The 23,345-nt window shown below is 49.2% G+C and overlaps 1 protein-coding gene across 3 annotated transcripts in view; it reads left to right on the plus strand.

The window, feature by feature from the left end:
• FAM114A1 (family with sequence similarity 114 member A1) overlaps nt 1-23,345 on the plus strand; it is a 70,616-nt gene that overhangs the window by 18,396 nt on the left and 28,875 nt on the right. For 2 of the 3 annotated variants that reach the window (XM_051842463.2, XM_070068120.1), the window contains exons 3-7: nt 3,383-3,470; nt 15,518-15,634; nt 15,761-15,867; nt 19,664-19,798; nt 21,715-21,867. In XM_051842463.2, coding sequence (XP_051698423.2) covers nt 3,383-3,470; nt 15,518-15,634; nt 15,761-15,867; nt 19,664-19,798; nt 21,715-21,867 — 600 coding nt within the window. The remainder of the gene's footprint in view (nt 1-3,382; nt 3,471-15,517; nt 15,635-15,760; nt 15,868-19,663; nt 19,799-21,714; nt 21,868-23,345) is intronic. The other variant, XM_051842464.2, reaches the window with a different exon arrangement.

The following is a 23,345-nucleotide window of genomic DNA, read 5'->3' on the forward strand; positions in this document are numbered from 1 at the left end:
TTTATTTCAGAAGCAAAGAGAGAGAAGGAGAGGGAGAGAGACAAAAACAGACAGAAATCTTCCATCCACTGGTTCACTCCCCAAACGCCCACAACGACTCAGAGTGGGACCAGGTTGAAGCCAGGAGCCCAGGACTCAATCCGGATTTCTCCTGTGAGTGCCAGGGACCCAGTCCCTGAGCCACTGTCCCCCAGGGTTTACATTATCAGGAAACTGGAATTGGAAGTAGAACCAGGGCTTGAACCCAGGGACTCCAGTATGGGATGTGGTGTCCTAAGTGGCACACTAACTGCTGTGCCAAAAGCCTGCACCTGTGAATATTTTTGTGTCTATTGATATCCTCAACTTGATAGCCTAAAGTAAAATTTATTTTCTATATCATCTTGCTGATTTTTCTACATCATCTACATCTACATCATCTACTTGGCCTTTGAATGGGATACCAGATATATTTATGTCTTCCCCACATTCTTAGAACAACACAGTGGTCTTAGATGTTTAAATCATCACCAGTAGAGTTTTGGATCTCCCACCCTTGATCAGGTTGAGTCTGGTTTGCTCCCCAGTAAGAAGTCATTCTTCTGAGAGTTTACGGGGAGGGGCAGGAGATTCCGAGAGACCTCTCATCTGATGGCTTCGTTTTCTCTGTGAATTAGGACTTGAAGTGGTCTGTTTACAGACCTGGGGGGTATATGGAGAGAAGATGAGAAAAGAGTTTTAAAATAACTGAATTTGATAACTAGAGATCAGAATCGATGTTTACTGCCCACTTTGGAGATATATGGAGATAATATGTATGCTGAGATATATTTGTAATTTTTTTCTTAACCTTTATATGTTTTTATATTAAATGTGTGCTTTTAGACATTTGAATATTTGCCTTTGATATCAAATATTCTTTGTAGTTGATCAAGAAGTCACAAATCAGTCAAAAGATTTTATTAATAAAGCAGTTGAAGGAGTCACTTATTATACAGCAGAAGGTTCTAAACTCATTTAACATTTATTCCATGTGCTAGTCAATTACCAGCTGTCAGAACATATTAAATATTGTAAATTTCAGTCAGAAGCTGTCACTCCTAAGTGTATTAACTCCTCCTAATCATAGGTAGCGATCTGTCCTGTGAAAGGGTGATATTAATCACCCACTTCCATCTGTCTTCCCGATGTTACAAAATTGCCACTGGGTTCCATTGCTGAAGTGAGGAGAATCAATGTAGACATCAAGAATGAAAGCAGGCTGTCAGGAGTCACGAGTCTTTCCATTCATGTTAACAAGCTTCTCATTGTTTCCAGATGGAAAGGGAAAAAATGACAGCCAACTTACAAAGCTCTCCACTCCTTAGTCTTACAAATGAAGCTTCTTATGATCACTGGCTAACATTTGTGGAGCATTTATTATGTGCCAGGTGCTATGCCCGCAACTTCCTGTGAATGCTTTCTTTTAATCTCAACAATAACCCTGTGAGGTTATTAGTTCTTGTGCTTACGGCTCTTATAGTACAGTGTCTCATATTTTATGATGAGGAACTGAAGGCTTCAGAGATTGAGTAACTTAGTTCCTAGAAGTAGCAGAATTCAATTCAGACATAGGCAATTTCATTCTGTCCACACTGATGGGTGGTATTGGGTATTGGCCTGCTGAGTCAGTTAGGAATGCATTTGGATGCAAGTAACTAAAATCCAACACATAGTAGTTTACAGAGGACCAATTTTTTCTTACTTAATAAAAAAAATGGAGAGGGGCAGCTGCTCATGTTGGTTTAATTATTCAGCAGTGCCAGGACAAGCGACGATTACTTAGCCTAATAACAGCAAATATGAATGCTTTAGTTTCAAGTACCATGTCCACGTTCAAGCCAGGAAGAAGGGAGAGGGTAAGAGTTGGCCTAGCCATGACTGCTTAATTTATCATGAAAATGACAAATTTCCCATTTATTCCTGAATGTCTCATAGATCAAAAAGTTTCACATGGCCATTGCTATCTGCAAGGATGGAAGACAGCCAGGGAGAAGGAAGCTGAGGGTGACCCATGGACCAGACTTGAGTCAGAAGTAACAGAAGACGCAAGCTCCATAGGAATTTTTCACTTCCTCCCTAACTTACTTTCCCTCCTCCCTCCCTTCTTCCCTCCCTCCACCCCTCTCCTCTCCATCCAACTTCCTTCATTTTGTGAGTGACAGAGCTGTGCTTCTCCAAACAGCGAACTCCTAATGTGTTTATTCTTGCCTTGTTTGGGGGCCCAGTCAGTCAGAGAAATGTGTGGTTCCACTAACTGAGCCTGGTCTCCATGGTGGCAAGTGACAGAAACTACTGCACACCCAACTGTGACAATGAATGAATTTTTATAATTTATGCAGCAAATATATTCCAGGCACTCTTCTAGGCTCTGGGGCTAGATCAGTAAGCAAAACATTTTTTAAAATAAAGAGTGAGACAGAATATGAGGGAATCTCATAGAAGCCAGAGATGAGGGTGGAGCAGAGCCTCTGGCGGGGTAGAAACCAGGGCTGCGAAGCTGTCGGGGATGCACCACTTCCCCGCAGGTGTCTCCTCACCTGTGCACTCTGTGTGGCTTCATTCTCAGTGGAGAGGTGGATAGAATACAGTCGCCCCGCATAGCCCGACTTGTCTTCTGTTCAAGCAGAGAGTTCTTGCTGAGCCACAGTTTCTCAGTCCTGATTCCAAAAACCCAGGCCAAAAAAAAAAAAAGCCCTCCACGGAGGCCAGGGACAGTCTATCACCAGGAGAGAGAGGCTGTTACAGGGGCCGTTGCGAGTGGAGCACACACCTCGAATCAGAGCTCTCTGTGGCTGCTCCCCGTCTCCAGGCTGGCTGATGCCGGTCTGGTCGCTTTGCCCAGCATCCATGCCAGAGCTCCCGCCTGCCACCCCTAAGGTTTGACAGCCAACGCTACCTTGAAGACTGCATTGGTTTAGCTCTGTGCAAGCTGCCTGGGTCAAGGTTGTCTTGGACATTTTCAGACCACTCTTGTGCCCTCATGTCTGTGTCTCCCACCTGATCCACCCCCACCTCCACCCCCCACACACGCACCCCTTGTCCCTGTCGTCCAGAGAAAATGGAGAGCATGCAGGCTTCCATAGCGTCAGGCTCCCCTCTCATGAGAAACCAGGCCCTCAGAGGCCAACAGCAGCACGGGTAGTTCAGTTCCCAAGTGTGCATTGCAGTGTGGGGTGGGATCTACTCTTTTTTTGGGGGGAGGGGCCTGGATATATTCTTACAACCCTTCTAAACTCTAAGCCATTGAGATGTGTTGCTGGTGATTTTTTTTTAAACCTTCTCTTTGTTTTAAACCAATGGGTGCTTTTCCATTGAGGGTTAAACTGGATTGCTGACCTGCAGCTAATGTGTTTCTCCACAGGCCGTGGACTCGGCTCCGCAGGGAGGAGGATGGGCAGGCTGGGGCTCCTGGGGGAAGTCTCTGCTCTCGTCAGCTTCGGCCACAGTAGGTAAGCAGCGCGCATGCCCCTGCAGTGCAGGTCAGCCACGGTGTTTACTGGGCCAGAGACTCATGGAGCTGAACCCTGGCCCAGGAGCGAACTGTTTTTAGTGCTGGCTGTTCTGAGTGCTTCAAACATGCTGATACCCTCAGTCCTCAAATAGCCCTGCAGGGGGCACTCTTATTTCCTCCATGGGACAGGTAAGGAGGCTGAGCCACAGAGGCTAAGACTGTTCAAGTCAGCAATGTCAGGGTTGGGATTTAAAGACCATGTATATGGCTTTTTTAATTGGATATTTTGCATTTTTATTTATTTTGATTTTATTGGAAAGAGGAGAGAGAGAGAGAGAGAGAGAGAGATCTTGCATTCACTGATTCACTCCCCAAATGCCTGTAGTTGCCAAGACTGGGCCAGGCAACACTCATGCACCCAGAATTTAGTCAGAGTCTCCCACATGGGTGACAGGGACTCAAGAACTTGAGCCTTCACCTGCTGCCTCCAGAGTGTGCGTTAGCAAGAAGCTGGATCGGAAGTGTAAGAGTCAAAACTCAAAACAGGCACTCTCATGTGGGATGTGGGTGTCCCAGATGCCTGCCCTGCAGCGTGGCTTTGCTGTTTGATTGTTTGTTTGTTTAAGATTTATTTCTTTGAAAGTCAGGGTTACAGGAGGGCAGCGTGGGGGAAGAGACAGACAGACAGGAAGACCAACAGAGATCATCCATCTACTGGTTCTCTCCGCAAATGGCTACAATGGCCAGGCTGGGCCAGGCTGGGCCAGCTCTCCCATATGGGTGGCAGGGACCCAAATGCTTGCGCCATTTTCTGCTGCTTTTTCCAGGCTATTATCAGAGAGCTGGATTGGAAGTGGAGCAGCTGGAACACGAACCGGTGCCCATATGGGAGGCCAGCATTGCAGGCGGTGGCTTTTACCCACTATACCATGACACTGACCCCTGTCACTAGGCTTTTAACCACTATATTATATTGTCTCTTAAAATATACAATTTGGGCTTTAATAATATATTCTTAAAGCTTGTGTTTATCTTCCCACTTGAAATTTTTAAAGTAAATACAACTTGCCTACTCCCTAAAAGGATTTAAGATGTCTTAATAAAAGGCATTTCATCCGCAGGATTTAAAATACAAATTGAAAAAAGTATCCCAAGGCTATTCGTTTGACTTCCCAAAAGCCCAAAACAGCAAGAGCTGGCCAGGCCAAAACCAGGAAACTGGAACTCAGTTCAGTTCTCCCACATGGGTGGCAGGGACCCAAGTTCTTGAGCCATCACCTGCTGCCTCCCAAGGTGTGCATTACCAGGGAGCCGGAATTGGGAGCAGAGCTGGGACACGAACCCAGGCCCTCTGACAAGGTATGCAGGCGTCCCGAGGAGCAACTTAGCTGCTTGACTAAGTAATATGGTCACCAGAATTATACAGCTCTCCCCATGGTCTGTATCATGAAGCGGTAAAGTGTGCCCAGGATGCTTCCAGGGTAAGGTGTCTCAAACTCCTCCGGCTTATCATGACTTCTGGCCTCAGGAGGTTCTGCTATAGATGAAGGTGTCTCTCTCATTACCATTTTAAATAGAAGTTGCTTCCACAGTGAAGGCAGAAGTGGGGGTGCTTTCTGTGTACGCTGAGAGGTGCACCTGCTGAGCTGCTCCGCCCCAGGCTGCTCAGACTGCTTGCTATTGTTTCTATCGGTGGCTGTACCCTGTCATTTGACTTTAGGCTTCACTGGACCCTTGAACGGGTTTCCATCCATGGAAGTTTCCGCATTGCATTTACTGTCTCACATCTTTGAGGTCTGCTGTTGTGATGTGACCTTGGCCCACGTGCAACCTTGCTGCAAGGCGTCTGGGTTTTGTTCTGTAGGTCAGACATAGCCAATAGATGACGCTGGCCTTCCTGCTTCAAAGGCAGCATGTGGTTTCCGTGCCAGGCCCCGGGCCACACAGGTAGACGCTCAGCTTTTGGTTTGATCTGAAGTCAGTGTCTTATTTTTCATAGGTACAACTTTAGGAATATAGTGGTTCTTTTCCTTATACCCACCCTCCCACCCTGACTCTCGTCCCACCTCCTACTCCCTCTCCCATCCCCTTCTTCTTTATGGTTCATTTTGTTTGATTTTATATACAGAGGACCAACTCCATGTTAAGTACAGATCTCAACAGTTTGTACCCACACACATACAAAACATGCAGAGTACAGTTTGAGAACAAATTTTGCAGTTAATTCTCATAGTACAACTCATTAAGGATGGAGGTCCTTTATGGGGAATAAGTGCATAGTGACTTCTGTTGTTCCTTTAACAATTAACACTCTTATTTATGATGTCAGTGATCACCCGAGGCTCTTGCCATGGGCTGCCAAGGCTATGGAAGCCTTTTGTGACCACCAGACTCCATCAGTATTTGGACACAACCACAAGCAAATTGAATGTTCTCTCCTCCCTTTGGAGAAAAGTACACCCCAATTTGATGGCCCCTTCTTTCCACTGGGGTCTCACAGAGATCCTTCAGCTAGGATATTTTTTGCCACAGAGTCTTGGCTTTCCATTGGCATCGCTCTTGTTGCTTGTCTGTGTCTAAGGCACCAAGAAGATGATAAAATATTGCATCGTGTCACCCTTGCAACCACGTCACAGATCGCGTGGTTCCCTCCTGGCTGTGTGTAGTACTTGACCCGGGGTTGCCCAGTGAGAATTGCCCGAGGACCGTGACCCCATGCTGGTCGCAATGGCCACTTCCCCTCTTGCAGTTGGTGAGGATGTGGAGTCTGAGATTGTAATACGTGCACAGTGCCCCGTGAGCTAGCAGGGTGGAGTCCAGCATAGCCTCTTGCATTAGCTTCTGTTGCTGTTAGGAAATTACCACAGGGCCCTGTGTTGTGGTGGTTGCCTGTGATGCCCACATCCCGTATGGGCACCAATTCAACCCCTGGCTGCTTCACTTCTGATCTAGCTCCCTGCTCTGGCCTGGGAAAGCAGCCGAGGATGGCCCAAGTGCTTGGCCTCCTCCACCCGTGTGGAAGACCCAGAGAAGCTCCTGGCTCCTCATCATTGTAGCCAACTGGGGAGTGAACCAATAGATGGAAGATATGTCTCTCTCTCTCTCTCTCTGTCTTTGCCTCTCTCTGTATGTAACTCTGACTTTAAATAAATAAATCTTTAAAAATGAAAGAAATTACCATGAACTTAGAGGCTTACAACAACACATGTTATTTTCTAGTTTCCTTGGGCCAGGAGTCCAAGTTCAGGCCAGCTTCTCAGTGTCTTTCCAGCCTGCATCAAGGTGTGCACCTGCCTGAGGTCACCCTGTCTGAGGTCACCCTCGCCTGCACCAGCACAGTGGCTCCTGCTGGCAGGCAGGAGAGGGACGCCAGTGGTTCTGGGCAGCTGGCACCTCTGCTGTCACAGGACCGGCTTTCAGGCTAGCACAGGTGCTGGGCAGCACTCGGTCCCTTGCAGCTGTGGGACCGATGTAGCCCTTTTCTTACTGGCTATTGGCTGGGGAGCTCCTGGAGGCTGCCTGCAGGTCCTTTTACAAAGTGCAGAAGAATCTCTATTGTGCTGAACCCCAATCTCTCCCTGCAGGAAGGGCTTGGACCCTTTTCAGAGACTTGTCTGTTTGGTTCAAGTCCAACTGGGGCTGTTCTCTCTCTTTGATGAACTCAAATTGAACTGCTTAAGGCCTTTCTTCAGGTCTGGGAGACCCTGTCAGCTTTGCCAGGTAGCAGGACCTAGTGACAGGGGTGAGGTTCCATTGTCTTCACAGTCCTGCTCAAGGGGAGGCCAGCTTAGGGACCAGAATCTCTGTGTCTCTCAATAACACCTGTTTCTCTTTTCTGAAACCCTCATCAAAACACCACCAATTCCAGAAGCTTCGTATTTCTATGGCTTTGGCTGTATGCTGGGATTTCGAAAGGGGAACTGGAGTCCCAGCTGCTCCACTTCCAATCTAGCTCCCTGCTAATGCGCCTGGGAAAGCAGCAGAGGATGGCCCAAGTGCTTGGGCCCCTGCACCCATGTGAGAGACTCAGATGGAGCTCCTGGCTCCTAGCAATGACCTGGCCTAGCCCTGGCCTTTGTAGCCATTTAGGGAATGAACCAGTGGATGGAAGATCTCTCTCTTTCTATCTCTCCTTCTCTCTCTGTTACTTTGCCTTTCAAATAAATAAATCTTAAAAAAAAGTTATGCCCTGCCTTTACATAGTAATAGCTAAAATCATAGCAATATATACTTGAAAACAGGTAATATTTCTGTAGGCCTGATATAGTACCAAAATATGGGGCGTAAGAGGAGGCTAAAGTCATAGGGCCCCAGCCCGGAATCATGGGTAGGAGTTTGACTCCCAAAAGGCATTTGGGATCCCAAGTATCCCACGAGTGGAGAGATGGCAGAACCGAGCTCTCAGTCTGAACGGGGTGGAACAGCGCTCAGAGACTTCACAAAGCTATGGGGGTGGGGTTGGTGCAGTGGTTAGGACACTGCTTGGAACACTGACATCCGGGATTGCGGTACCTGGTTTGCGTCCCAGCTCTGCTCCGGATTCCAGCTCCCTGCTAATGTGCACCCTGGGAGGCAGCAGGCGATGGCTCAAGTGCTTGGCTCATAGGCACCCATGTGAGAGACTCAGACTGAATTCTCAGTTCCCAGCTTCAGCCTGGCCCTGACCCAGATGCTGAATGCATTCAAGGAATGAATCAGAAGATGAAGAGTTTTCTCTCTCTCTCTCTCTCTCTCTCTCTCTCTCTCTCTCTTCCTTTCAAATACAGTTTTTTAAACTTTGTCAAAAGTTACAGTGGCTTTGTGGCCCGTGGTCCCTAGTGAACTGCTGCCATGGCACTGAGAGCGGCAAGCTGGGCCCAGCTTTAGGCGCGGACAGACATGTGTCAACCCCAGGGCTCCGCCGCAGTCACGGGTCGTCATCACAGGCAGAGCGCTGGTGGCAGGAGGGAGCTCCTGGAGGTTTGTAAATTGCCTGTGGAAAGGAAAGAAAGGAAATAGCTGGCTGTTCAGTTTCAAGTGACTTCCACTCAGGCACCTCCTGGTGCACCCCCAGGGAATTCCAGTTGCTGACAGGAGTGCAAAACACGCAGTCCTGGGCAAGCGGCAGAGCTGTCGGCGGACGGTAGAAACAGAACGCAATGCGGCACAGTTGTTGAGAAAACTGCAGCCGTGGCTGTTACAGCCACTTGCGGCCCGCAGGCAGTAACTGGCAGCAGACACACTTGGAAGGTGGTGGTCTCTTGGGATGAGCAGGGCACCGTGAGTCCCCAGACCTGGAGCGTGGTCCTGGGTGCTACTTGCTTGGGATCAAAGGGGGTAGGGGAATTCAGGGAATTCTCAGGTTCCTTTCGACTTCCAGAACTTGAATATTCCAGATTACGTGGCTGTCTATAGAAAAAGAAAACTATGTGTGAGTACTGTGCTAAGTAGAAAAATAAAGTCGACTGCTGCTCTGTATTTTTTTTTTTTTTTTGACAGGCAGAGTGGACAGTGAGAGAAAGAGACAGAAAGGTCTTCCTTTGCCGTTGGTTCACCCTCCAATGGCCGCTGTGGCCGGCGCGCTGTGGCCGGCGCACCGCGCTGATCCAATGGCAGGAGCCAGGTGCTTCTCCTGGTCTCCCATGGGGTGCAGGGCCCAAGTACTTGGGCCATCCTCCACTGCCTTCCCAGGCCACAGCAGAGAGCTGGCCTGGAAGAGGGGCAACCGGGACAGAATCCGGCGCCCCGACCGGGACTAGAACCCAGTGTGCCGGCGCCACAAGGCGGAGGATTAGCCTAGTGAGCCCCGGCGCCGGCCTGCTGCTCTGTATTTTTATAGCTTGCCTTTTACCTCTACTTTGACACAAAGGTTAAGGGAAAAGCAGACAAAGCAACCCTCCAAATGCGTATGTGAAATCAAACATTTCTCAGCCAGTGGTTCTCACAGGAGTGGCCTTGACTCCTGCTTTTAGTTCCGTCCACACCTGCACTGACCCCACATTCCCATAAGACTTGGTCCCCTGCCACCTGTGTCTTTGGACAAATTCATAGAATACAATAAGAATCTTTAACATTTCCAGGCAAAAACCAAAATGAGAAACGCAAACAAAATGTAGGAAAATGTAAACAAGAAAAAATTCTGGTGGCCATTGCAAAGTAATGTTGTGAGAACCAACCATGATTTTCCACAAGGTCCTTAAGATGTTTTGCTGCCAGCTCCATGGCTTACTGGGCTAATCCTCCGCCTGCGGCGCCGGCACACCGGGTTCTAGTCCCGGTTGGGGCGCCGGATTCTGTCCCGGTTGCCCCTCTTCCAGGCCAGCCCTCTGCTGTGGCCAGGGAGTGCAGTGGAGGATGACCCAAGTCCTTGGGCCCTGCACCCCATGGGAGACCAGTATAAGTACCTGGCTCCTGCCATCGGATCAGCGCGGTGCGCTGGCCACGGCAGCCATTGGAGGGTGAACCAACGGCAAAGGAAGACCTTTCTCTCTGTCTCTCTCTCTCTCACTGTCCACTCTGCCTGTCAAAAAAAAAAAAAAAAAAAAAAAAAGATGTATTGCTAAGAGTGATGGACCAGCAGTACTGAAACATATTCAAGTTTGCAAAGAAAAAGCTCTATAGTAGGATAGAGGGATTTATTTCTAGATACTCCAGAAGACCTGAGGATTTATTGGAAATTGTAATGTTGATAGTTTGTTGACCCTTAATCACCTTATGTGGGAATTCCTGGGGTTGGAATGGACCTGATGTGTGTCTTGACTCAGATTTCCAGTTGTTCCTTTTCCCCACCCCCTCCCAAGTTACGGTTTTCTCCTTCTGCACATTGTAATGAAACCTTTCTGAGGATGGCAGACGTGTCAAAGTGGTGCTGCAGGGAGGGCTCCTCACTGTAAACCATGATCAGCGGCACATGCGTTCAGTTTTCATTGCTATGATGTGAAAAGTCTCAAGGATCGCTGATACAGAGGATAACAGGATCAGTGCTTGGAGTTTGTCCACAATCCTTTATGATCTATGAATGAGGCACGTGGGTTAGTGAATTTCTACTGGGCTGCTAGACCAGGGACACCTCTTGTCAGCGTTGAAGCTACAGGGAAGTGAGCATCTGATTACAGCGTGGACCCCAGCCATCGGGACGGCGGGGCAGCCTGGCTCCTATTTCTGCTGCACCGTGGTTTGTTTTAGTGGACTCTGACGGTATCAACTGTCTACTGTTCTAAACCACCACTCTGTACACCCTGTTATAGTATCGTGATAAAAGTGTCTGAAACACGGTATTTTTAAATTTTTCTATTTCTCTAAAAATCCACCCAAAGAAGACTGTAAATTAGTGTGACTTTCAAAGGAGCAATTAGCGCTATCTTTAAAATTGTAAACACACGCCGGCACCGCAGCTCACTAGGCTAATCCTCTGCCTTGCTGTGCTAACACACCGGGTTCTAGTCCCAGTCGGGGCGCCGGATTCTGTCCCGGTTGCCCCTCTTCCAGGCCAGCTCTCTGCTGTAGCCAGGGAGTGCAGTGGAGGATGGCCCAGGTGCTTGGGCCCTGCACCCCATGGGAGACCAGGAGAAGCACACCTGGCTCCTGCCTTCGGATCAGCGTGGTGTGCCGGCCGCGGCAGCCATTGGAGGGTGAACCAACGGCAAAGGAAGACCTTTCTCTCTGTCTCTCTCTCTCACTGTCCACTCTGCCTGTCAAAAATTTTTTTAAAAAAAGAAAAAAAAATGTAAACGTACATGCCTTCTAGCCCAGCCATTCTGCTGGCCCTTTGCAGAGGATCAGGAAGCTTGTGGGTTGAAGTCTTACAGAGGGTAGCGCAGGGTAGAGACTTGGGTGAGGTGACATTTGAACAAAGACTCAAAGGAGGCGAGGGAGTTCATCCAGCACACATGAAAACCCGGAAGCAGCTAAGATATCCATCAAGAAAGAACCGTTGAGTGGCCGGCGCTGCAGCTCACTAGGCTAATCCTCCGCCTTGTGGCGCCGGCACAGGGTTCTAGTCCCGGTCGGGGCGCTGGATTCTGTCCCGGTTGCCCCTCTTCCAGGCCAGCTCTCTGCTGTGGCCCGGGAGTGCAGTGGAGGATGGCCCAAGTGCTTGGGCCCTGCACCCCATGGGAGACCAGGAGAAGCACCTGGCTCCTGCCATCGGATCAGCGCGGTGCACCGGCTGCAGTGCGCCGGCCGTGGTGGCCATTGGAGGGTGAACCAACAGCAAAGGAAGACCTTCCTCTCTGTCTCTCTCTCTCACTGTCCACTCTGCCTGTCAAAAAAAAAAAAAAAAAAAAAAAAGAACCGTTGAGTGTGATACTGTGCAAGCAGTGAAAAGAAATGAGGTGGATGGGAGCACTGGGCTGGTGTTCAGGAGACGGGCGGGGCGGAGCTTGTGTGCTGGTGTTTTGCCGTGAGCGAGTCTCGCGAGAGCACTAAGGACTGGGAAGCAGATCCCGGGTGAGGCACAGGTTCAGCTGCCGTGCACTTGCGGCAGAAGTCCCATTGGAGCTCGGGGCTTCCAATGACCTTATGAATGCACAAGGCCAGGCCTTTGTCTCATCAGCTCCCCTGTGACCAGTCCTTGAGAACAGTCTTGGAGTAGTCGCTTCCCAAGAGGCAAACGTGACCCTTAATCAACTATAAACGGCATAAAAACTTTCTTACTGTGACAGTGATTGAGCGTGGGGATTCTAGAGACAGAAGGACTATGTTGGAATCCTAACCACTGTCACCTGTTGTCTTTGGGACCTTGGGCAAGCGATACCATCGCATCAGGTCTCAGTTTTCCCAGTTGTGAAATGGGTACTAGAATACTCCTCACCTCATAAGGTTATTGGAAAGACTAAATGAGATAATTCACTGTACTGGAAATATGTCATGCGGTGCCTGGAACATAGTCAGTACTGAATAAATGCTGTCCGTAGCAGAGGTTTCACATGTTTCTCCTCAGTGAACCCACAAAACCCTGGGAGGCAGGTGCTATGAACCCTCCTTTCAGAGACGATGACCCCAAGTGTAGGGTATTTTCTGCTAGAGTATAGGTGATAAATTAAACACCAGCCAATCATTGAACATTTTTGAAACTTATATAGTGTCACAGCATTTATACAATATTCATATCACCTCAGTACTCACCTTCTTTTATTGCAGTAAGTCAAGGAGTACAGGGCAATTCATCTTTTGAATCAGGAAATTTAGAGAGATTTTGGTTTTGGAGGACACTTAAGGTATAAATAAATTAATCCACGGACTATACCCTGAAGTATTAGTCATACTTGTTTTTTGAGCCCAGTTAGTATCTCTGGAAACAAATCTCTCCACGAAGAAGTGACAGCAACTCCAAATTATGATTTCCTTGTTCTGGGCACTAGATGTCACACTAAGTAAAGTTTTAGAAGTTACTGTTCAGAGTAGGGTGTGGCCTGGTGTCTAAACCTCAGCTATGAAAAATCACAGTGTGGGCGTCCACGTGTAGCTTCACTTCATATTACTAGTACCATGCAGAAAGGTGCACTTTTGCTAGCAAACATTTCAGAAGAATCGTTAGCCAGAAAGTCGAGTTGGAGTAGCAGCCTACTGTCATGGGTACTCAACAAGCATACCATTTCCTTGCACATAAAAAATGGTATTTCCTTCCAGAAACAAAGTGATTTGTCTACAGGCAACCTGCACATATGTCCTGGTGATCATGTGTCTTCTGACATGGCGAGAGGCAAGAAGAACCAGGCATGGCCTTGGCCTGCAAGGCATGGTCAAGGTGACGGAGGAGATAATGGAGACAGGGTTCGTTCGGCCCTGAAACAGTCTTGGGGGGGGGGGTGTGCAGTCATCTTCCGTGCAGGGAGCAGATGGTACCTCCCAGCCCTCTCAGACCCACTTACGCCTTGAGTTTGGCTCTCAGAAATCTAAATGAGACTTGTGGGTTGAGATTTACATGTTCATGATTTCCTTTGGAAAATACATTTGCTTTCATAATGGCAAGGAAGTCAGATTCTGTGTGCAGAAGGGTTCTGTAAGGATATAATCATCAAACTTCACGAGTACCCACTGAAATGCCTGGAGTCCACTGGAAGCTGGAGAGAATTCGTCCAAGCTTAGTTTTAGCAGCCACAGTACATCTGTATTTTGTCAAGTAGCTGAATAATGAGTTTGAATGGTGTTTAAGGATCCGTTCATGAATACAGATGCATATTTCTATGTGTAATTAAAGCTGTAAATTGCACCTTTTAAGTTTCAGGGTTTTCAAGGCAGCCTGTGATGACGGGTGATTTCCACTGGGTATAATTGATCCCATGGTGGGTAATGTTGGTGCCTTGTTTGCTCCGATAAACAAGATTCCAACTGATAATACATGGGCTGATGATTCATTCATGACTTCCTCTTATCAAGAGATGGACAACTGGTCAGCGAAACAGGACCTTCTCAGGTCGGGTGGCTCTGTGACTCGGGACTTTTCCACCACATATTGATATTGCTGCCGCTGCCAAGGTACCCAGCTCCCGAGAACAAGCTGTCATTTTCTCCCTGTTGTTAAGGGGCATCATGGGTACAGTGATGACAGCAGTCCATGCTGTCCCCCTGCAGGGGCTCAGCCAGCCACTTAGGGCCCTCAGCAGGTCGTTAATCCCTGCACTGGCTTTGGGAACTTGGAGGAACTCGGGTGCTTTGCGAGGACCTCAAGGGGAGAAGGATCCCTCCAGAATAAAGTGTGGATAAGATGATGTTTCTATCAAGCCAGCAGTTGTTTTTGTTTCTTGTTTTCAGTGTGGGTAGGAAGGTCAGCTGGCTTGGAACCCCCCTTGTGCAAGACTTGGGGGGCTACAGGTGTTGTCCCCACTCGGGTGGAGTAAAACCATTGCTCTGGCTGGCACCGCGATCAATAGGCTAATCTCTGCCTGCGGTGCCAGCACCCCGGGTTCTAGTCCCGGTCGGGGCACCAGATTCTGTCCCAGTCGCTCTTCTTCCTGTCCAGCTGTCTGCTGTGGCCCAAGAGTGCAGTGGAGAATGGACCAAGTCCTTGGGCCCTGCACCCGCATGGGAGACCAGGAGAAGCACCTGGCTCCTGGCTTCGGATCAGTGCGGTGCACCGGCCGCAGTGCGCCAGCCGTAGCGGCCATTGGGGGAGTGAACCAACGGAAAAAGGAAAACCTTCCTCTCTGTCTCTCTCTCTCACTGTCCACTCTGTCTGTCCAAAAAAGAAATTGCTCTGTAGGCTGCTTCGAACCATTACTGCTGAAGCCAGCTTGGTGGGTGGCCTTCCCGGTTTTCCCACAGACTTGCCCTCTGATTTGGAGACGTTGGCCCCAGACCCTTTGGAGTGACTGATGCTTTGGAAGGGCCTGGTGAGGCTCCAATGATCTCCATTCAACAAATATGAACAGAGCACTTGCAATGCATAAGGCCTGCAAGGAACCAAAAAAACAGGGGCACAGCTCTGCCCTAAGACGCATGTGGAAGAGTGGACAGGAGGCAGCTACACTGTCCAGAGCAGATCTCCCAGCGCCGAGAGGCAAGGGGCATAATAAGGCATCCGGGAGGGGCGGGCGTTGGGAGTAGCGGTTAGGGTGCTTGCATCCCGCATCAGAGCCCCAGCTCTCCTCTCGATTCCAGCTTCCTGCTCATGTGCGCCCTGGGAGGCAGCAGGTGCCGGCTCTGGCGGCGGGGTCCCAGTCACCCGTGTTCCCAGCGCCCAGCTTCAGCCTGGCCCAGCATTTGGGGAAGGAAGCATTTGATGGGGTGCTCTTTCTCAGGTGCTCCCTCTGTCTCTCACATAGATTTAAAAAATAAAATAAAACATCTGGGGGCACTTTACATGCGTGTGTTGATCTCATGGCTCCTCTCAGCAACCAGGGAGGAAACCGAGCGACAAGGAGACAGGGTGACTTCTCCCAGGTCACCCAGCAGGCAGTGGTGAGTGACCCACATCGGAGGGGCTGCAACACTGCTACTGTAGACCCCTCGTTCCCCGTCAGGACGCACCTCTGCCTCTTCAAACCGCTTTGTGAGGGGACCCAGAGGGCTCGCAGACCGTGAGTCTCCAGCGCATCTGTGTACCTTGTTTTTGTTTCCCGGCAGGTCATGGGCTGACGGCCGTCAAGGAGAAAGCGGGGGCCACCCTCCGGATTCATCATCACGTCAGTGCTGGACCTTCTGAAGGGGCCCAGCCCGATTCCGAAAACGGAGTCCCCGAGAGTGAGTGACTCCTTTACATGGGGTGGTGGTTCTTGGACTTGGGCTTGAGCATGCCATGTGCACAAGTGGGATGTTTCCACGTTCAGATCAGCAATAGGAGCGCTAAAAGGCTTGTGTTCTCTTTAGTAGTGGATGCGGCCGCAGATCCAGGCGCCGCAGGAAGCCCACCCACATCTCCTTCATCAGGGTCTCGGGGCGTGCTGTCAGCCCTCAGCAATGTGGTGCAAAACACGGTGAGTCGTAGCTGCCTCTGTCGTCCCCGAGTCTCCCGGCGCTTGCTTCTGATGTTTCTGTTTACCAGTGACCTAGATACATCAGAGAGACAGGGCTTTGCTCATAACTTTGGATTATGGTTTTGTTATGTTTTCCGCTACAGAGCAGGTGTAACCTTGGATCCAAAATAATAAGGGCAACATGAAATATATGGGATGTCTAAAAAAGGGAGCTGTTTAGAAGGAACGTCTGCCGGTCTGATTTAACTGTGTCCTTCCCAGCCACTGCAGGGACAGCCTCTGGCTGGAGAGGAAGAGCTCTGGTTCTAGCTAGGACAGCTGTTATTTTTAGAAGCTCTAACCCTCAGTTTGAACTATTGCAAAACCATTCAAATGATCTTTCAAAAGACCAGTAATGAGAATCAGGAAAAACGGCCCAGATATGTTTCTAGAGTATTTCTCTGGGCAGGCATTCGGCACAGCAGTTCAAGTACCTCTTGGGAAGTCCGCATGCCAGATTGGAGTATCTGGTTGGAATCCCAGCAGCCCTGCTTCCTGCCGGTGTGCGCTCGGGGAGGCAGCAGGTGACGGCTCAAGTGCTGCCATCCACATGGGAAATCCAGACGGAGCTCCAGGCTCCTGGCTTTGGCCTGGCCCAGGCCTAGCTGTTGTAGGCATTTGGGGAGTGAACCAGCAGAGGGAAGATCTCTCTCTGCCTTCCAATAAAATGAAAATAAAGTATTTCTACACAACTAAGATAACTACATAATATCCCTCCCCATGCCCACTTCCTGTTCCGTTCCCTTTCCTTGCAGATCCCTGAATGTACCCCCTCAAGCCCCTGCCTCCCTCTTAAAGGAAGATTGTCATTGGCAGAAAAGCTGATGATTTTTTTAAAAAATATTTATTTATTTATTTATTTGAAATCAGAGTTACAGAGAGAGACAGTGATCTTCCACCCACTGGTTCACTCCCCAGATGGCCATGACAGCCAGGGTTGGGCCAGACTGAAGCCAGGAGCCAGGAGCTTTTTCTAGGTCTCTCACATGGGTGGCAGGGGCCTAAACATTTGGGACATCTTCTGTTGCTTTTCCGGGCCATTAGCAGGGAGCTGGATTGGAAGTGGAGTAGTTGGGACTCAAACATGCACCCATGTGGGATGCCAGCATCGCAGGCAGAGGCTTAACCCATTACATCACAATGCTGACCCCTACGCTGATATATATTGAAAAGGCGGGAGGCCCCAGCCAACATGAGGCAGCTTCCTTGTCCTCAGGATCAGGAAGAAAAAGGTTATTTTCTATTATGTAGAATCAACCAACTAGTTTTTAAAAACTGCAATGTTTATCTTTCTATTGCAAAGTAGTGTACAAATGCAGAATGTTATACAAAAGAATGAGCAGCTTCATGAATTATCACAGGGTGGGCTCATCTGTACTCACTGCTCAGCCTGAGGTCAGTGTCAGCCATCCCCAAGCTCCTCCGCGGTGATTAAAGGTTCCACATCCTTCAGTCCCTAGCAGATAACCGCCATCACACTTCCTTAGTAGTGGCACTTCTTGGCACTTCTCTTTTTTTAGTATTGAAATTCTTGTATTTATGTATTTTATTATTTTCATTTTGTCTGAAAGGCAGACAGTCAGAATGACAGAGATAGAGGGAGATCTTCCATCTGCTGATTCACTTCCCCACATGCCCACAACAGCTGGGGCTGGACCAGGCTGAGGCCAGGAGCCAAGAACTCAGTCCCGGTCTTTCATGGGGGTAGCAGGGACCCAAGCGCTCGAGCCATCGTCTGCTGCCTCCCAGGATGTACAGCAGCAGGAAGCTGGCATTGGAAGCAGAGCAGGGACTGAAACCCATTGCTCCGATACGCGATGCCTGCATCCCAAGCAGCAGCTTAACTCCTCACTGCGCCAGGTGCCTGCGCCTCCTGCTGCTTCTTCATGAATTCACCACCTGAGTGCATATTTTTAGGCATTACAAGTTTGATCTCGTCCTGTTCTTGACTTGGTATTTTAGGGTTCTTTTTTTTTTTTTTTTTTTTTAAGATTTGCACTCCAACCCTTTGTTTTCTTTACAATTTTTTTTTATCTCTTTAAATAATTGAGCCATTTAGTCTACGAGTCTCATAGCCTGGATTTTGCTGATTCCTTCATCATGGTGCACTTTAGCAAGTAATTTCACTTCTCTGTTTATGACTCACGTCCCATCAACTCATTCATTCATTTAGTAGAAGAACCGGAATCCTCACCAGGACCCAGGAGCTTATGTGAGGGGTTGGGCATGGCACGTGCTGGCAAGCAAGAGGGCACAGGTCCCTGGGGAGCAGAGGCAGCTCAGCAGACGGGTATAGCCAGTGTTGGAAGCAGAGGGGCTGTAGACAGACAAATGAGGCTGTTTTATCCAGACTTCGGGTCCTGGATGTGCTAACGAGGGAGAGGAAATGCTCTTCTCCTTGCCACCTGCGGACCTCCAGCCTGGGCAGGGGAGAAGGAGCAGTAAATAGAGTTTTTAGGAGTTTTATCAAAGTGCAACTCAAGTGACCCTTGAGGAAGTTTGAAGGATGGGGATGGAGGGAGCTCTTGCAACATCTGTGGTACCAGAAGCCAGTTTGCAGCCTTTCCGAGCCACAGTGCCGGGCACTCTGAGTGTGTCTGTAGCGGCCTCACCGTCGTTCTGTGTTCCCCATTCTCTCCGGCCTCTTGGCCTCTACCACCACCTCCCATCAGCCCTTCCTCCACGTCCCCAGATCCTCCCTTCTCCCTCTGACCCTTCCCAGGTGTTACAAGGCAATGAATCAAATTATGCAAAAGTGTGAGTTCTGAGATCCCACCCTCCTCCCAGAGCCTTGCATTTTACAACCCATTTCATGATTATTGATCGGCTCCCAGATCGGCTTGGTGTCCAGGATGAAAATGACAAATGGAGCGCATTCATTCCGTGACATTGAACATTGCTGTTGGTGTGATGTTTATGGAGACTGGAAAGTGCGTGTAGATAAAATGGCATTTACAACACCTATCTAAAGGGGGGGGGGGGGGGAAGCACAGGGTGTGTGGATTGTCATCACAGTTGTGTGGTTGGGGGATTTGTACAGAAAAGTTTGCAAAGACATGTACACCGGAGCAGTTTGGGTCACTGGAGCAGTTCGTGTGAATAATCTTGGTGGTTTTAAGTTTTTGTAATGGAAGGCAATGACTCTGGCAAAGGGGTTTTTTGGGGGATAACTGTATAACAGAAGCATTTCTAAAGCCAGAAGTACTTGGAAGTCACCCTGTCTTATTTCATGAGTGTGCTAATTACAGGAAAATTTTTGCTGGTTTCTTGAAGGATGCAGGAGTCATGCAAAACAGCCCGAGGGCCCTGTGCTCCAGGGCCCAGGATTAGACAGTTCCCTAAATTGCCAAGAGTATTTGACATTGTAGTAGACTGCTCCAAATAATTCTGTGACTCCCATTACATTTTTCCAAACCAAAACAGCAACTAGGTCACCAGCTCATTCTGTGTCTTAAGTGCATACCCACAGAGCTGGTGAAATTCATCCCTGTGTGCTGTGTGTGTGTGTGTGTGTGTTTTTTTTTTTATCCTAGGCATTGTGTTTTAATCATGCTGTAATGCCCTACAAATTCTGTGGCATATGCTTTTCCAAGGGAAATAAAATAGGATTAAATGGATGATAAATCTGATGAGAAAGAAATCGTGTCTTTATATTGATTTTAATATTTGACGACAGTGCCAGTTACCCAGGAGCTGCTGACAGCTGCAAAACAGAAACTCAGAAAAATCTCATCTCATGCAATTATCTCACGGGCAGGGTAAAAGCGTCCTGAGCGGCGGCCTGGATGCCTTGGAATTCATCGGCAAGAAGACCATGACCGTCCTGGCGGAGAGTGACCCCGGGTTTAAGAGGACCAAGACGCTCATGGAGAGAACTGTCTCCTTGTCTCAGGTCGGGTTGGCTACTTTGGCAGTGTTTTCTTTCGGCTGGCAAAGCGAGTACGTTTTTAGTTCGCATCTTGCACAGGCCCTGTAAAGTGCAGGATGCAAATTCAGGTGGCCCAGGGGTGGAGGATGACCCTGGAGGGGGGGTCCTTGGTCCTGTGTGCCCCGGGAGTGGGAGGGAGGGGTGCAGGCTGACTGCCAGTGGCCCTGCTCCCAGCCAAGCCCGCCGCCCCCGTGGTGCGGGACAGTGCAGGGCTGTGCAGGTGGCGATGCGGGGTTGAGGCCCCATCTGCTTTGGGTCCAGATTTCCTGCTGGAGTGAGCGTGGGCTGTGAAATGAGAGCCGTCTTCAGGAAAGGCTCCAGAGTCATTTGAGCTCCTGGAGGAAGAAGCTGCCGTCATCGGATACAGGGAATGCTGATAGGCGCTTGCTTCACCCCCTAAAGAGACGCATCCAGAAACGCGCACACGTGCTGCTGCCCGCGCGTCTCCCCAGTCCTAACCCCGCCATAGCGGACACCTTTTGAGTCTCGCCGAGACAGAGCGGTTCACGTTGCCCACTGGTGGGAGACTCCACGGCTTGTCGCCATCGGGGCTTCTGCCCTGCCCCACTCCCTCCCTGCTGTTTGAACCCAGCTCCTCTCCTTCTCCGGAGGGTGAACACAGCCAGCACCCTGCAGACAGCTTTCCTTCCTCTCCCCGTTTTGGGGTGGCCCCTGCACCCTCCAGAGTGACCCCTTGCCTGGGCTCTGGTCCCTGCCACCCCTCAGCCTTCCTCCCGAAGTACAGAGTTAGAAATGGAAGCAAGTTCAGGGTCACTTGCTGCTTTTACCTCCAGCAAGCCCCGAGCTCCGTGGAAAGAGTTGGGTTTTATTCCAACTGTTGGGAATTCCCAGTGGTGATTTTATTGGATTGTTTTGCCAACTTTAAAATTCAGAGCCTGTGCTGATTTAGTTTGAAAGACACACACAAGAGACAGTTCTGTTTGTGGTCCAGTGAGCTCCTGGCAAACAGCTTCAGGAACCCAAAAGGAGAATGAGGCTGATTGTTCCATTGCCACAAAATAAATGCCAGTGACTGTTCTCTGATGACCCCCTGGTGACCCCGTGGCACTGGCCAGTGTCCTGATGGTGCTTGCCACAGATATTAAAGACCCCCATAAAATTAATGGCCCAGTACACTTAATAAGGAATCAAATAAAAGATGCCTAGACTCCGAGAAAGCCAGTGCAGAAAAGTGGGACTGATGGGTTTGTGTTCCTTCTGTTGTGTTTTTATTTAAACAAAGGGCAGCTGGAGAAAATGCATGAGTGTGGAACGGAAGTGGGTCCACAGTCACACTTCTGGAGACCACCCAAGAACCTGGGAGCATAATTACATTGGGTACCTGGGGACGGACACATTCTGAGTTCCTATTGATTTTGTCATTGAAGCTCTCTACTAACCAAACACACACACACACACACACACACACACACAATTTTTTTTAAAGGATAATATCAGACCAGCTTACTTTCTGCTTGGAAGTCCGCATAGGTGTCAGAAGAGACTGAACTTTCCCAGTGTACTTGCAGACTTGCTCTTTATAGAAAATCGGGACATTGTGGAAAATAGGAATGTTAATCACACACATGGGAAACACTTCACTGGAAAGCAGTGCTAAGCTTTTGGTGTACTTCTTTGCAAACTTATTCCCACGTATAAACTTTTTACTTTGTTTTTGCCTAGTATACAATGACCTGTGAAATACAGGGTGGAATATTATGTAAAAATGACCAACAGCTCCCACTGAAAATTGTTTTTAGAAATTCCGAAGTCGCTAAAACCTAGCCCGTTCCAGCACAAAGCCAGGGCGGCCATTCCCCAGGCCTCACGCGGGAAGCAGGCCTTTGCAGGCGCTGTACAGGCATGGTGTCTTTCTGCAGATGTTAAGGGAAGCCAAGGAGAAGGAGAAGCAGAGACTGGCGCAGCAGCTCACTGTGGAGAGAACCGCACACTACGGGATGCTCTTTGATGAATATCAAGGTTTGTCGCACCTGGAAGCCCTGGAAATTCTGTCCAATGAGAGCGAAAGCAAGGTACGTCGCAGCGATCGTGCGAAGCAGCACAGTCGGTGATGTGTTTCTCAAACGGGAAAGAAGTTGGGGGAAGCCATGAAAACGGCTGAGCTCTAGAGTCTCACGATGGGTGCCAGGGTCCCAGATAAGTTCCACGGTGTCCTGTGCTAAGTTGTGACCCAGCCCAGCCCCAAGAAGGCAAGCACCCCAGGAGTCACCACTGCGCCCCGTGCCCAGCGTAAGGCGGCTGCTCCAACACTTGACCGTGGGGCCCCTGACTCTCCTTCATGACCTTGTACAGAGAGCAGAGACGCCTTGCAGCCGGCGTCTTCCTTCCTACCCAGTGAGAGGAAAGCAGCTGCTGCCCCCTTGGACCGCAGGCTTTGAATAGATGTTGTGGGTTATGTAGTTGCCTATTCTGTCATCTTCATAGAACGCCTACACCACAAAGGGCAGGATTCTTGGACTGAAGGTCAAGGTTCTGTTTGGGAGTGCTCCCGAGCAGACACCCGGGAACCCTGCCTGTGCCGTGGCCATGTGCATTCACACACCTGCACCCACCGTGACCCAGCGGAATGCAAACACAGGAACTCAGAGGGGCTTGCTGCGTTTTTTATTTTATTTTATTTTTTAAAGATTTATTTATTTATTTGTAAGTCAGAGTTACAGAGAGAGAGAGGGAGAGAGAAAGAGCTCTTTCATCTGCTGGTTTACTCCCTACATGGCTGCAGAAATCAGGGCTGGATTAAGGTATCACAAATGGGCCCACCTCCTCCAAGTCCAAACACAGGAGGGTGGGGCCCACGGAATCAAAGATTCTCCATTCTGAGGCTCATTGCCAAGTTCAGCTTCCTGTTTGAGGACCTCTGCAGCCTCAGTGCCCATGGGGTGACACCCACACAAAAGAGCCTTATACATAATTAAATGAGTGAAGAGTTTTACATGTGTAGAACACTGACTATATAAGTGCCAAGTAAGCACTTGCTAAATACACACACACACACACACACACATCACTGTAGATCCTTTAAGAAAAAACCCACGGTGGCTGGCACTGTGGCATAATGGGTAAAGCTACCACCTGCAATGCTGACATCCCATATGGGCACCAGTTGGAGCCCTGGCTGTTCCACTTCCGATTCAGCTCCCTGCTAGTGCACCTGGGAAAACAGTGTAAGGTGACCCTCCCTGAAAGCAATATGGTTAAAACTGTCTAAGGATAATTTTCAAAACAAGCAAAATTGTGACTCTCCTGCAGATATAAGATGAACACCTGTTAAGGAATTTATTTCACTCTTTAATTAAGTAGGAAACCAGGCAGATGCTATACCAAGTTCAAAGGAAAAGCCAAAGCAACGGGAGTTTATGTGGACTGAAGGAATGCTGACGACATGTGCCGACAGACACACACCCACTTTCTCCTCCACAGGGGATGTTGTCCCTCAGCCAGACACAAGTCAGTCACATCTGTTGACAAGAGTGATTTGGGGCCAGGTGTT

This window comes from Oryctolagus cuniculus, chromosome 2 (genome assembly GCF_964237555.1).
Source record: "Oryctolagus cuniculus chromosome 2, mOryCun1.1, whole genome shotgun sequence".
NCBI classification, from domain to species: domain Eukaryota; kingdom Metazoa; phylum Chordata; class Mammalia; order Lagomorpha; family Leporidae; genus Oryctolagus; species Oryctolagus cuniculus.